This window comes from Brachyhypopomus gauderio, chromosome 16, assembly GCF_052324685.1.
Source record: "Brachyhypopomus gauderio isolate BG-103 chromosome 16, BGAUD_0.2, whole genome shotgun sequence".
Lineage (NCBI taxonomy): Eukaryota > Metazoa > Chordata > Actinopteri > Gymnotiformes > Hypopomidae > Brachyhypopomus > Brachyhypopomus gauderio.
Window position 1 is genome coordinate 18,246,096 of NC_135226.1, and position 13,847 is coordinate 18,259,942.

General features: G+C 44.9%; 1 protein-coding gene across 3 annotated transcripts in view; it reads left to right on the forward strand.

Moving 5' to 3' along the window:
- The first annotated feature begins 218 nt into the window (after positions 1-218).
- taok1a (TAO kinase 1a) overlaps positions 219-13,847 on the forward strand; it is a 21,488-nt gene continuing 7,859 nt past the window's right edge. The window contains exons 1-11 of one of the 3 annotated variants that reach the window (XM_076977060.1): positions 219-740; positions 8,051-8,297; positions 8,398-8,469; positions 9,788-9,889; positions 10,073-10,118; positions 10,310-10,406; positions 11,748-11,861; positions 12,124-12,215; positions 12,293-12,386; positions 12,521-12,602; positions 12,974-13,141. In XM_076977060.1, coding sequence (XP_076833175.1) covers positions 8,166-8,297; positions 8,398-8,469; positions 9,788-9,889; positions 10,073-10,118; positions 10,310-10,406; positions 11,748-11,861; positions 12,124-12,215; positions 12,293-12,386; positions 12,521-12,602; positions 12,974-13,141 — 999 coding nt within the window. In that variant the 5' untranslated portion in view covers positions 219-740; positions 8,051-8,165. Of the gene's footprint in view, positions 741-790; positions 5,659-8,050; positions 8,298-8,397; positions 8,470-9,787; positions 9,890-10,072; positions 10,119-10,309; positions 10,407-11,747; positions 11,862-12,123; positions 12,216-12,292; positions 12,387-12,520; positions 12,603-12,973; positions 13,142-13,847 lie in introns of those variants that run through there. The other 2 variants (XM_076977062.1, XM_076977061.1) reach the window with 2 other exon arrangements.

The window sequence follows — 13,847 nt, forward strand, 5'->3', positions numbered from 1 at the left end:
CAGCACAACACAACATCAGCTCCTTTATTAAAGGTGTTCTGGGTGAGGCTTTATTAATTTAGTCGGTATTTCCTAACTGCCAAAGCACGTATATCCAGTTTTACTGTGTTGTTATTACATTTTATTACATGATATTACATGTTATTACATGTTATTGCACTGGAGTGACCGGCTGCCCTTTAGATGTAGTCCCCGAGGACAAGTGGCAGTTTCCTCCCCCCGAATCTTTAGGGCGGATCAGGCGCTCCAGGAACCAGGGAGGCGAGAAAACGCGCCGTGTTCACTGTGAAGCGCCGTCCGCACCCGTGAACGTGCGTTTAGCCGGGCAGGCCTACACCCAGGGCGGGGTTGTGTCGCCGCGTTCGGGGTCTGTTTGGGGGGGAATATGTGGTTGTGTTTCTGTGTTGTTCGCCGAACTCGTCCGGGAGCGGAGCCGTCTGCGCCATCTTTAGGGCCGGGGAGGGAGCCGAGCTGGGCACCGTTAGCCCTGGGGGGGAGTTTCGCTACTGTGGGTGTCGTAGGTTTACAAAAACACGCAAGTTTGGAGCTTAATTGAGGGTGGGGGAGGGACACAAACACAACTACGAGGGATCTTGAAACGCCAAAGGGGGGAAAACAGCGAGTGGACGCCGACGTCGGCGTGTAGTTGTGGACTGTTTGTTGAGTTGACAGCACTCGACTCCCTTGAAACTTGAACGGCGCTTAGAAAAAGCGAGCTAGCGTCTTCAGCCCGGGGAAGGGTGAGTGTGGCACGGCACTTTCACTACACGAGCGAGCTGAACGAGCCAGCTACCTGCAGTCACTGGTACTGACAGGAATAACACACACACCGCGCCGTGTTGTTGTCCTGCGGTCTAACGTTGACTGCAGTTACTATTGAAGCTTACTGTTCACGGTTACACGCTTCATTGGACAAATTTTAATCTGTTTAAGAACATATTTTTTTGTGTGTTAAATGTCTTAATTGAACTGTCTGTCTTTATTAGCTGCTTGACCCGTCGCAGACTTCAGGTTCTGGATGTTGACTGTGAGGAAACTTCTCGGCTAGCTGGCTAGCTTTTGTCTATATAGTGTGCGTAACTGTAGCTGTCTAACGTAGGTTACGTAAGTCCTTCTAACGTAGGTTACGTAAATCCTGCTAACGTAGGTTACGTAAGTCCTTCTAACGTAGGTTACGTAAGTCCTTTTAACGTAGGTTACGTAAGTCTACGCTTGCGAACGTATAGCGCGGACTGTCAATTAAATGTTTACATCATTGTTTGTATTTTTACTTGTATGAAGGCGAGCTGTGTCCTTGTTTTGGAGCATGATGGTTATGAATTAACGCAAACACACTTGTTCCTTGATCCTGTCCACGATATTCGCATTTGTTCATTATTTTAACTTAAAATGAGTAATTTTCCGAGATGGGGATTTTCACTAATGGATAACTAACACAGGGAGTCCAAATTGATAGACGCTCAGCCATCTTAGAATGATTTATATTATACTGTTCTTTGACGAGACAGATCGAAGGTAATCAGATGTTCAATCATGGCTTCAATGGGGAAAGGGGGTGTGTTGTGTTATTACTTTTTTATTGTAACCTTAAGAATCTGCTGTAGTGGCCTGTTGGATTTGTTTATGGGTTTGCATCACAGAAACATGCAAACAGAAGGTGTGTGAGGAAGGGACTGAACATAGTAGTATAATAGTATGCTCTTGTCTAATGGAGGCAAATGCTACTAACGAAAAATAAGAATTCACATTTCTATTGGGTTATGAGCTATTATGAATATTCATAAGATGTCTTATCTGTAACCTTATTGCATTTCAATTTCAAGTTCACCCGATAGTTTTCACATCTTGATTTCAGTATGAAGGCTAACAATAGAATCACAATATGATATTGTGCCCCTGTCATGCAAGTATAACCAGGGGCTTTAATTTCTACCGATGAAACTTAAACTCTTTCAGAATCCAAAACGTTTTGTCCCCAAACCCGCTGGTCCACTTGTTGGTTTATACTTCTGGTGGTAAATATCAGCTGTGGGATTTTCTGCAGTGACTAAAATTGATGATGGTGTCACCATTACAAATTAAGTCCAATTGTGTTGCATATGATAATTTATAATGGAGTTTGTGTCAGCTGATGTGTTGAACTAGTGCGCACTAATTATTCCAATAGTAAAATGTGTTCAGTTTCATACCAGATTGTTGCTGTAACTACTGCATAAAAATGACAAAAATAACAATGGTAGTGCTCTATTGTGTTCAATATTTAGCAATAACAAAGTTTGCTTTGGTGCAAAATTTGTTGGTAACCATGTTTATATTTCATAAATCATTAAGCAAACAATGACGGGGGACACAGAGGGTCATGATTTAGTTTTCTTTACCTCTTGAAACGATGTCAGCTCGTGTGAAATGGACCTCTTGCCACCAAAGTTTGCTGGTAAATCAAAGGTGTGACATGGTTTGCAAATGAAGTGGTGAGCATGGGTGCATCATCCTGGACTCTGAGATCCTCCATGTTCAAATCAGGGCACTTCCACCAATAGTGGAGGCCGTGTGTTGTTCATGCAGGATCAAGGCATGCTGTCGTCGCCTGGTTTTTGATTGGCAAGTCAACGAATCAGCTTGGTCATAGGTATTTACTTCCTTGTGCTGGAAAATGTGTTAGCAGTTCTGAGAAAGCTTATGAACCTTTGTGGAATCTTCAGGATTTCTGCACAAATACACCATAGCCTAAATGTTTTCTGGTCTTCGTCCAAGTCTTATAACTACACACCCATCTTACAGTGCCACGGAATGAATTATTTAAGGTCATTTGAAAAAATAATTGTGAACCCTTATATCTTCTAAATACTGAAAGCTTTATTGATGATAACACCATTCAGTTGATCTCTCTTGCACACCTCAACAGTTCAGTGGGGTGAGAGCTGGACTTTTCTTAAACGTAGCATCTCTTCTGTCTGCTGTTAACTCTCCTCCCACACAGACAGTTACCCCGGCATTCTGGTCAGGAATTTACAGACACAACGTCAGTGTTTACAAGCTGTCCGGGGTCAATGGAGCACTTGTGTAAGGGGTACCTGTCCTACCTGTGCACATACTTCCTACATAGTTTAGCCTGATCTGCTTTTAAAACAGTTTTGTAATACAATTTAGTACAGTGGCACTATAAATATTGATTTGTAATTGTATTGTTAATTAGCCCTATTTCTCATCAGATGTGTTGATCTGATCATAATGGCCTATCAGTTTTAGAAAACTGTCAGTGAATATAAAATGTATTAATAATGATTCTTTCTGTAATGAATTATAATGCTTCAGAATTTATGTAGTTGACTAAAGTTACATAAAATTTTGATTGTGAAAAAATACATTCCCAGTCCATCCACAGACTGAGCAGTATGTAGCAGATAAAACATACACTAGGTAAGACTAATCTTCACTTTTAAGTGGGATAAAACAAAAAAGAGGTCAGAGATTATGATTTTACATTTGATCCTGTTTTAGAGTCGTGTGGAAATCCAGATAACTCCAAAGGCTTGAGAGGTTGATCCCCCACCTCATCCCACACACACACACACACACACACACACACACACACACACACACAAATGTGAATGTCATGCGTCATTTAGACGTTAGTCACAGCTCCACACTGAAGGTAGCGAATCGGTCAAACAAAAATGTGTGTGCTAACTGGAAGTGCTGATAGGGTGTGTGAGGGAGGAGGAAGTGGTGAACTAGCGAGACGGCACGCGCTGCCGAGGAATCCCCACACTCCTGCTCCGTCGTCTCGTCCTGCTGCATTCCGCGTGTGTGTGTGTGTGTGTTCAGTGTTCATGTCACGGCGATGTCTCCTTACACATCCTGCACCTCCAGTTCTGCTCCGGATCAAATGTCCCTCTTTTCTCTCGTAACGAGCATCTAACAGCATGAGCTCACCGAGTAAACCCACAGTGATAAGTCACAGTCAGTCACTGCTTCGTGCTGATACGTGTCCTCTGTGCTTTTCTTTTTTTTTGCCTGGGACATTGTGTGTCATTGTACTGTAAGATCGGGTTTATTATTTGGGCTAGTCGGTGCATTTGAATTTTTGTTACGTTACCAGCTGGTTTGGAACACGGGTCATTGGGTTGTTGTGAGGGTTGTGATATGAGTCAGTGTGTGCTGGTAGCTGATTCTCTGGAATCTTCTGATACCTGGTACTGTGTTCCTCTCTCCGGTGTCCTGTGAGTGGCTGTTATTGTGTATAGGGTGTGTTTTTATTTGCTGAGCTCTTCTGGAAGGGTGTGTGTGTGTGTGTGTGTGTGTGTGTGTGTAAGAGAGCTCAGTGCCAGTGTGTGAGGTGGCTGGTGAGTGGTGGGAGATATGAACGTTGCCCAGTCTTGTGACCAGATCATCAGCCCTCAGTTTTGTGTGTGTGTGTGTGTGTGTGTGTTTGTTCGTGTGTGAACGCGTGCCCTGCTGATCATCTGATCGGGGTGTATGGACTCGAGCACAATCAACAAACAAAGCTCTATTTTAGTACAAGGTCATTCCCGTACGCCACACGAGCTTGTGTTCAAGCTTAGTATGGAATGACAGGCAGACTAAGACGAGTGACGAGTTATAGTGGACTGGATTTGATTGGATCGTAACTCATTTTAAATAGTTTCACTTTCTAATATGTTTTATGTAAATACACCAAAATACCATTAACTGTTTTTTTTACGTATGCATTTGTTTACTGGAGTCCTGGATTACTTCAGTAGCTTCCTGGCGTAGTAGGAGATCCTGGATTACTTCAGTAGCTTCCTGGCGTAGTAGGAGATCCTGGATTACTTCAGTAGCTTCCTGGCGTAGTAGGAGATCCTGGATTACTTCAGTAGCTTCCTGGCGTAGTAGGAGATCCTGGATTACTTCAGTAGCTTCCTGGCGTAGTAGGAGATCCTGGATTACTTCAGTAGCTTCCTGGCGTAGTAGGAGATCCTGGATTACTTCAGTAGCTTCCTGGCGTAGTAGGAGATCCTGGATTACTTCAGTAGCTTCCTGGCGTAGTAGGAGATCCTGGATTACTTCAGTAGCTTCCTGGCGTAGTAGGAGATCCCATCTTGGCATTTTCTCTTTCCAAGTCATTCCTTAGCAGGATTAACTTAACCCACTAAACCGTCAAAAGCACATGTCAGCGTCTGAGTAGGTGACGTTGATCTCCTAAACAAGGTTGCTCACCGCATGTTTCTCATAACCAGTTAACATTTAGATAACACCAGTTTAGCATTGTTAAAGAAAGTATTATGGATCAGAACATTCAAACTCTTATTATGAAAGCGCATGCTAAGTGGCCCGTTGGGTTTGGGGGCAACAGGCACAGTCCTAAGATGTTTTATATATAACATTTATATTTTGCTATACGACAAAGCAAAAGGCCTGTGACCGGGCACCATCATCTCTCCTGATTCACATGCCTCATTGCAACTATCAGAAGATCGCATGGCAGCACAGCCTGATGCTATGTCAGGAATGCTTCATCCAAAGCTGTGACGTTCCACTACAGACTAGATGTCTGTATCTCACGCGGTGCGCACATAGCGAAGACATTCCACGGAGGAGACCCGTAACGATAGCGCAGCTTACCGGCCCTTTGCCTGCGAGCATCGTGGATGCTGTTGCCATGGAAACTGAAATGTGAGTTCTTGCTGGGATTCAGCAGAGCCCCCCCCCCTTCCCCCCCACCATTTGATGCTTTTTCAGTCATCATTTGATGATTGTGTTAATTTATCAATGAAGGGTCACTTAACCATCATGTTCCACTCATTTTTATGAGGTGAGAAAAGCTTCCGTTCCAGGTTGGAGACGACGTACTTCCTGGTGTGGACATGATCGAGCCAGCAGGTTTTGTTTTCATAGTAAACGTTCAAGACCTTTTGACACGTCTAGCTATTGAAAACCAGGAAGTTAAGCATTTTTAGTCTTGGAACACATCTCCATAATTTAATGGCCATTGAAGCGTAGAAGGAAGAAAAATGTGGTGTGGGGGGGGGGGGGGGGGGGGGGGGGGGGTTGGTTCTCTTTCACACTTAAAGTGTGCTGGTCTGATGCCAGTAAAAAAAACAGAAAAAAAAACACTTTCTAGTGTTTCTCTGCCAAAACTAAAACTCCATGAGTGAGATATGGCTGAATATGAGAGATGTTGCAAAATATCTATTTTATATTAGATATCTCTTGAATGTTTGATGACTCGATAGTCAGGTAGCTATGAGTCTGACTGTGAATATATAAATGTCTTTCACTAGACTTTTCTTCAAGCGCAAGAGCACATCAGTCAAGAGACATTGCGAGCAATCTTTATAGAGCCTCAACTCAAACATTACAGTTACCCAACACCCACCATCATAGATATTCATGCTGCGTTAATAACCATCAATGGTCTTGCAGTTTGCTAGGGTTCATCACCACTTGCCAATGAATATGGAGTCAGTGCGCTCTTTGAGAATGAAATGCTAATTGCGTTCATTTCGTGCGAGGTTGGGGTTAGGATCAGCAGTGATTCGTAGATTTCAGAACATGCTGGTGCATCCAGAGGTGTGTGGCCAGGTGGTTCTGGGAACTGTGCGTTTGGTATTGAGGTTGCGGCTTTTCTGTGTCTCCTCAACACTCACTCACTCACACGCTTACTCTCTCTCACTCTCTCTTTCTCTCTCTCTCTCTCTCTCTCTCACTCTTTCAACGCTTGGAGAATCAGTGTGAGAACACACTGTTATGCACAAATGGTCAGATCAGCAATTCTGCCCTCATATACTGAAAGGAGAATTTCAGGCTCTGTACATACTTTGTTGCGTTTTTAAAAACATGAATGATTTATGGAGTTTATCTAGTCTGAAATTATACAGTACCGTGCAGACATATTAAGCAGTTGTGGGGAACATGTGCTGTAAAGTAAGAATGTTTAAAAAAAAAACAAATATGTATATATACAAATATTTGTCAATTAACAAAATGCAAAGTGAATGAACGAAAGAATCTAAATCAAATCAATATTTGGTGTGACCGTCCTTTGCCTTCAGAACATCTTCAGATCTTCCAGGAACACTTTCCCACAGTTTTTTGAAGGAACTTGGCAGTGAGGGCATCCTTCTATCTCCATGTAATACCAGTTAGATTCGATGACGTTGCGATCAGGGCTCTGTGGTGTCCCTATAATCACCTCCAGAACTCCTTGTCCTTCTTTACATTGGTGATGGTTATTGATGACATTGGCTGACGTCATTGCCCTGCTGTAGAATACATTTGGAGCCAATCAGATGCCTCCCTGATGATATAGAAGGATGGATACGTATGTGGCTGTGTTTCTCAGCACTAAGGACACCATTAATCCCGACCAAATCCCTGCACCAATTCGTCTTCTACAAGGTCACCTTTTTGTAACAAAATAATGATCACCATCACCTGTTTGCTATAATAGATTCCACAAAGTCCCCGACTCTGCGCATACGTGAAAATACGATGAAAATAAATAATCGCTCATCATTTATTCGTATAGGCATGTTTACTTTTTCAGCATTTGTTCCGAACCCACCCAAAACATTCAGACAGTTCTGGGTTTGTCCTGTGCTGCTTTTGTTTTTGCACTTGTTTTATTGCATGTATTATTTGTTGTTGTTGTTGTTGTTGTTTGCATTGCAGATTTGGCTGTAATCAATAGCTAGTGCAAGTCGTTCTTATTGCAGCGTTAGCGAAGCATGCAGAATAGAGTAGGTGCACTAGTGCTGGGCGATATTAACTCACGCCAATATCGTGATTAATCTAACATTTTATCTCGATTACGGTTAGTGAACTATTAAAGCTTGACTATTTTTTCTAACGAAAGAGGTCATATTGTGATATTGTGCAGTGCGATATTATATTATGTCTGTGAGAGCTTCTGCCCTGGTGCACCTCCCACTGTGGAAGAGGTCCACACTGCTGTGTGGCCTGAAAGGATCACGACGGGTGTAGTGCATTAGTACCATGCATACTCTGTATATCCTTTGCAAAAATAAGTTTTTAAAGATTGCATCATTTCTCTCTCCTTACGTAGGGGTGAATGCGTATGAGGCAGGCGTCTTGCAGATGAGCCGTCGCTGGGAGCTGATTGGCTGCAGACCCAGATAGTGCCTGCTGGCTGCGGCCTAGGCCCCGCCCCCTGCCCAACTATGCCGAACACCCCTCGTGCGGGGAGTCTGAAGGACCCCGAGATCGCAGACCTCTTCTTCAAGGAGGACCCCGAGAAGCTCTTCACCGACCTGAGAGAGATCGGCCATGGCAGCTTCGGTGCAGTCTACTTTGTGAGTGTGATTTTGTTTTGTTTTGTTTTGCCCACGTGACCTTCATATAAGGTGTGGCGTCAGCCATGTGACCTCACTGACCTTTCTGTTCTACCCACAGGCACGAGATGTGCGTACCTCTGAGGTGGTGGCCATCAAGAAGATGTCCTACAGTGGAAAACAAACTAATGAGGTTGGTTTTAAACATCAGTAAGATTATATATACATAAACACATACACAACACTCATACTCACTCATACTCACCGGCCACTTTATTTGGTACACCTGTCCAACTGTTCCAACTCGAATGTCGAATCAGCCAATCACATGGCAGCATCTCAATGCATTTAGGCATGTAGACATAGTCAAGACAATCTGCTGCAGTTCAAACCAAAGAAAGGTGATTTAAGTGACCTTGAACGTGGCATGGTTGTTGGTGCCAGACGGGCTGGTCTGAGTATTTCAGAAACTGCTTACTGGGATTTTCATGGACAACCATCTCTAGGGTTTTCAGAGAATGGTCAGAAAAAGAGAAAATATCCACTGAGCAGCAGTTCTGTGGGCGCAAATGCCTTGTTGATGCCAGAGGTCAGAGGAGAATGGCCAGACTTGTTCGAGCTGATAGAACGGCAACAGTAACTCAAATAACCAGTCATTACAACCGAGGCGTGCAGAAGAGCATCTCTCAACGCTTAACACGTCGAACCTTGAGGCGGATGGGCTACAGCAGCAGAAGACCACACCGGGTGCCACTCCTGTCAGCTAAGAACAGGAAACTGAGGCTACAATACGCACAGGCACAATAGAAGATTGGAAAAACGTTGCCTGAAAAAATGAGAAAATTTTTGCTGCAACTTTCAGATGGTAGGGTCAGAATTTGGCATCAACAACATGAAAGCATGGATCTATCCTGCCTTGTATCAACGGTTCAGGCTGGTGGTGGTGGTGCAATGGTTTGTGGGATTTTTTCCTGGCACACTTTGGGCCTATTAGTACCACTTGAGCATCGTGTCAACGCCACAACCTACGAGTATTGTTGCTGGCCATGTCCATCCCTTTATGACTACAGTGTACCCATCTACTGATGGCTACTTCCAGCAGGATAACACACCATGTCATAAAGCGCAAATCATCTCATACTGGTTTCTTGAGCACAACAATGAGTTCACTGTACTCGAATGGCCTCCACAGTCACCAGATCTCAATCCAATAGAGCACCTTTGGGATGTGGTGGAACGAGAGATTTGCATCATGGATGTGACCATATGGACCAGACTCTCTGAGGAATGTTTTCAGTACCATATTGAATCTATGCCATGAAGGATTAAGGCAGTTCTGAAGGCAAAAGGGGGTCCAACCCGGTACTAGCAAGGTGTACCCAATAAAGTGGCTGGTGAGTGTATCTATAAGTCAAAGTACAGTAATGCTTAGTCATGCTACGGAGAGTATTGTTTTGTATTGTTGTGGCATAATGTTTTATGCATTTTTTTTATTTTTACACATCTCACAGAAATGGCAGGACATAATTAAGGAGGTGAAGTTTCTCCAGAGAATAAAGCATCCAAACAGCATTGAATATAAAGGATGCTACCTAAGAGAGCACACTGCCTGGGTCAGTATTCTATAATACTAATAATAATAATAATAATAATAATAATAATAATACTATATTAATAGTTAATAACATCATTAAAAACATTAATATGAAACTTGCATGCAATCGCCTTTTCCTCCAACATGCAGTTGTGGGATGTTTGCCAGATAATTGTGCATATGCCTGTCTCCTCTGTCCTAGCTGGTAATGGAGTATTGTCTGGGCTCTGCCTCAGATGTCTTGGAAGGTAAGCTGTGATGTTTGGAGCCGTTATACTGCAGAGATGTGTTGTGTGCTTACATAGGTCCTGCTGAACTATACAGACAATCAACAGCTTTGTTTATTGTTTGTGTGATTCGCTCTGTTTAGATTATAGCTTTCATTTCCCCCCCGAAGACCATAAAGGTTTTTTTCTTCTTCTCATTTCCTGTTCTGCAGTGCACAAAAAGCCCTTACAAGAAATAGAAATAGCGGCAATTACCCACGGTGCTTTGCAGGGGCTGGCATACCTTCACTCCCACAACATGATTCACAGGTAAAGACAGACTGCGTTTAGTGTGTGATTTGCAGAGGTGGACATTACAGGTTCAGTAAGTTAAAATTTTACTCAAGTTGCTGGATGTTCTAATTAGTGCAAACCAGGTAAAATTAGTGGAATCAACACAATTCAAGAAGCCTGAGCAAAATACTGGTGAGGACTTTTACTTTCTGAACCTGGAATGTCCACCTCTGGTGATTTGTGGGTTCTGAGAGTTGTTCCGAGAGTTTGGTCCAATCGGATTTGAGTGGCTGCTTGTCTGTCATCTACTCCACTGGAACTGCAGTACCAATGGTCACCGCTCACGTTATGTTGCGGTTGCTGTGTGCTATGAATCTGTTGACTGGTTTTCTGGATGTGTCATAATTTAAGACTTCACTAGATTAAGACTAAGACTTAATGTTAAATGTGCCATATTTGCCAATTATGATTTTTTTTTCACCGCAATCGAAATTTGTCCTCCGCTTTTTCTGTGCAGTTAGAACACACACACACACACACACACTAGTGATTACTAGGGGGCTGTGGATCACACGTGCCCAGAGCGGTGGGCAGCCCTAGCCCGGCGCCCGGGGAGCAGTTGGGGTTAGGTGCCTTGCTCAAGGGCACCTCAGTCATGGCCTCAGGCCTGAGGATCGAACCCACGACCCTCCGGTCACAAGACCAGTTCCCTACCACCAGGCCATGACTGTCCACGTCCAGCAACCAAGGGGTTCACCTGCATTGCAGTTGGAAAAATCGGTCGACCATGTATTTCATGTTGAGCTATATGCAGTGCTGCATGCACAGAAACCATGTTGTGTTACGCCCCGTTACAGAGACATCACAGAAACCATGTTGTGTTACGCCCCGTTACAGAGACATCACAGAAACCATGTGGTGTTGCGCCCCGGTACAGAGACATCACAGAAACCATGTTGTGTTGCGCCCCGTTACAGAGACATCACAGAAACCATGTTGTGTTACGCCCCGTTACAGAGACATCACAGAAACCATGTTGTGTTGCGCCCCGTTACAGAGACATCACAGAAACCATGTTGTGTTACGCCCCGTTACAGAGACATCACAGAAACCATGTTGTGTTGCGCCCCGTTACAGAGACGTCACAGAAACCATGTTGTGTTGCGCCCCGTTACAGAGACGTCACAGAAACCATGTTGTGTTACGCCCCGTTACAGAGACATCACAGAAACCATGTTGTGTTGCGCCCCGTTACAGAGACGTCACAGAAACCATGTTGTGTTACGCCCCGTTACAGAGACATCACAGAAACCATGTTGTGTTGCGCCCCGTTACAGAGACGTCACAGAAACCATGTTGTGTTACGCCCCGTTACAGAGACATCAAGGCTGGAAACATTCTGCTGACCGAACCTGGCCAGGTGAAGCTGGCTGACTTTGGCTCCGCCTCCATCGTTTCACCTGCCAACTCGTTTGTGGGAACTCCGTACTGGTGAGTGCCATTAGACCCGCCCTCTCTGCTCCCACTAACGAGCAGCGACTGGAATCCACCAGTTTATTACAGTCAGGCCTGGGAATCAGGAGGGCTAGGCCAGGGTCCTTATATGGAGTCCTTCATCAGGATATGTAAATATGTAAATAAAGAGCTCTGTGGTCACTCTGAATCACATTTACTAGAAATTGGGAACGTGCAGGAGAAATGATATATTAATGAGTTGGTGTCCAGTCTCGATGCTCCGGTTCGTTTGTGTTAGGATGGCTCCAGAGGTGATCTTGGCCATGGATGAGGGTCAATACGATGGGAAGGCTGACATCTGGTCTTTGGGCATAACGTGTATTGAATTAGGTGAGTTTACACTTTCTTTTGTCGAGTCGCATGTAAATTCTCCCACTGTGGTATTCACTCCATTTCATGTGCCACAGCGGAGAGGAAGCCGCCTCTCTTCAACATGAACGCGATGAGTGCCTTATACCACATAGCACAGAACGAGAGCCCCAGCCTGCAGTCCAGCGAATGGTGCGTCTGCTGCATACCGATGGTCTCCGCTTGCACCAGTGCCTCTGTGCCTTTGCATATGCATTATTTAATTGGGTTTTCAGCGCTCTGTTGTGTACGAGTTGTATAAACAGTAGTTTCTCCTCTCCCCTCAGGACTGATTACTTCAGAAACTTTGTGGACTCGTGTCTTCAGAAGCTGCCCCAAGACCGCCCCAGCTCCGAGGAACTGCTGCAGGTTAGCCAAGTCGTGCTTTTCATTATAGCCACTTCTCCGCAGTGTGGAGATTACTGTAATTCGGTTTACAAATGGATTATTTCCAGCTTTTAGCACATTTTGGTCCTAATCCATGATTCCTTAATGTGTTTTTGTGATTGAGTGCTCAGTTAACAGCTTTTCTTTTAGTGAACAAATGTTCATTCACTGGTGAACAAGTGTGAAATCGCTTTACTAAAAGTGAATGAGTGTGTTTTCTAAAATAAAAGATGGAGAGATTTGCTCTTCGGCGATGTTTTGTCTGTAGACCAGCTGGTTAAAGTTTTTATAGAGCACCTGACCTTGACGTTCATCACATTTAACCTGCACACCTGTCACCTGTGGGACCACAGCACGCCTTTCTGCTGCGGCAGCGGGCGGAGTGCGTGCTCATGGATCTGATCCAGCGCACCAAAGACGTAGTGCGGGAACTGGACAACCTGCAGTACCGCAAGATGAAGAAGATCTTCTTCCAGGAGGCCAACAATGGGCCCACAGCAGAAGTGGTAGATGAGGAGGAGGTGAGATAGATCACACCTACCTACCTACCTACCTACCCACCTACCTACCCACCTACCTACCCACCTACCTACCTACCTACCCACCTACCTACCTACCCACCTACCTACCTACCCACCTACCTACCCACCTACCTAACTACCCACCTACCTACCTACCCACCTACCTACCTACCCACCTACCTACCCACCTACCCACCTACCTACCTACCCACCTACCCACCTACCTACCTACCCACCTACCTACCTACCCACCTACCTACCTACCTACCTACCCACCTACCCACCTACCTACCTACCCACCTACCCACCTACCTACCTACCCACCTACCTACCTACCCACCTACCTACCTACCCACCTACCTACCCACCTACCTACCTACCCACCTACCTACCTACCCACCTACCTACCTACCCACCTACCTACCTACCCACCTACCCACCTACCTACCTACCCACCTACCTACCTACCCACCTACCTACCCACCTACCTACCTACCCACCTACCTACCTACCCACCTACCTACCCACCTACCTACCTACCCACCTACCTACCTACCCACCTACCTACCTACCTACCTACCCACCTACCCACCTACCTACCTACCCACCTACCCACCTACCTACCTACCCACCTACCTACCTACCTACCTACCCCATCCCCATGTCCAGGTCTCATGTACACATAGGTTTGCCCCCGAGCGTGAAC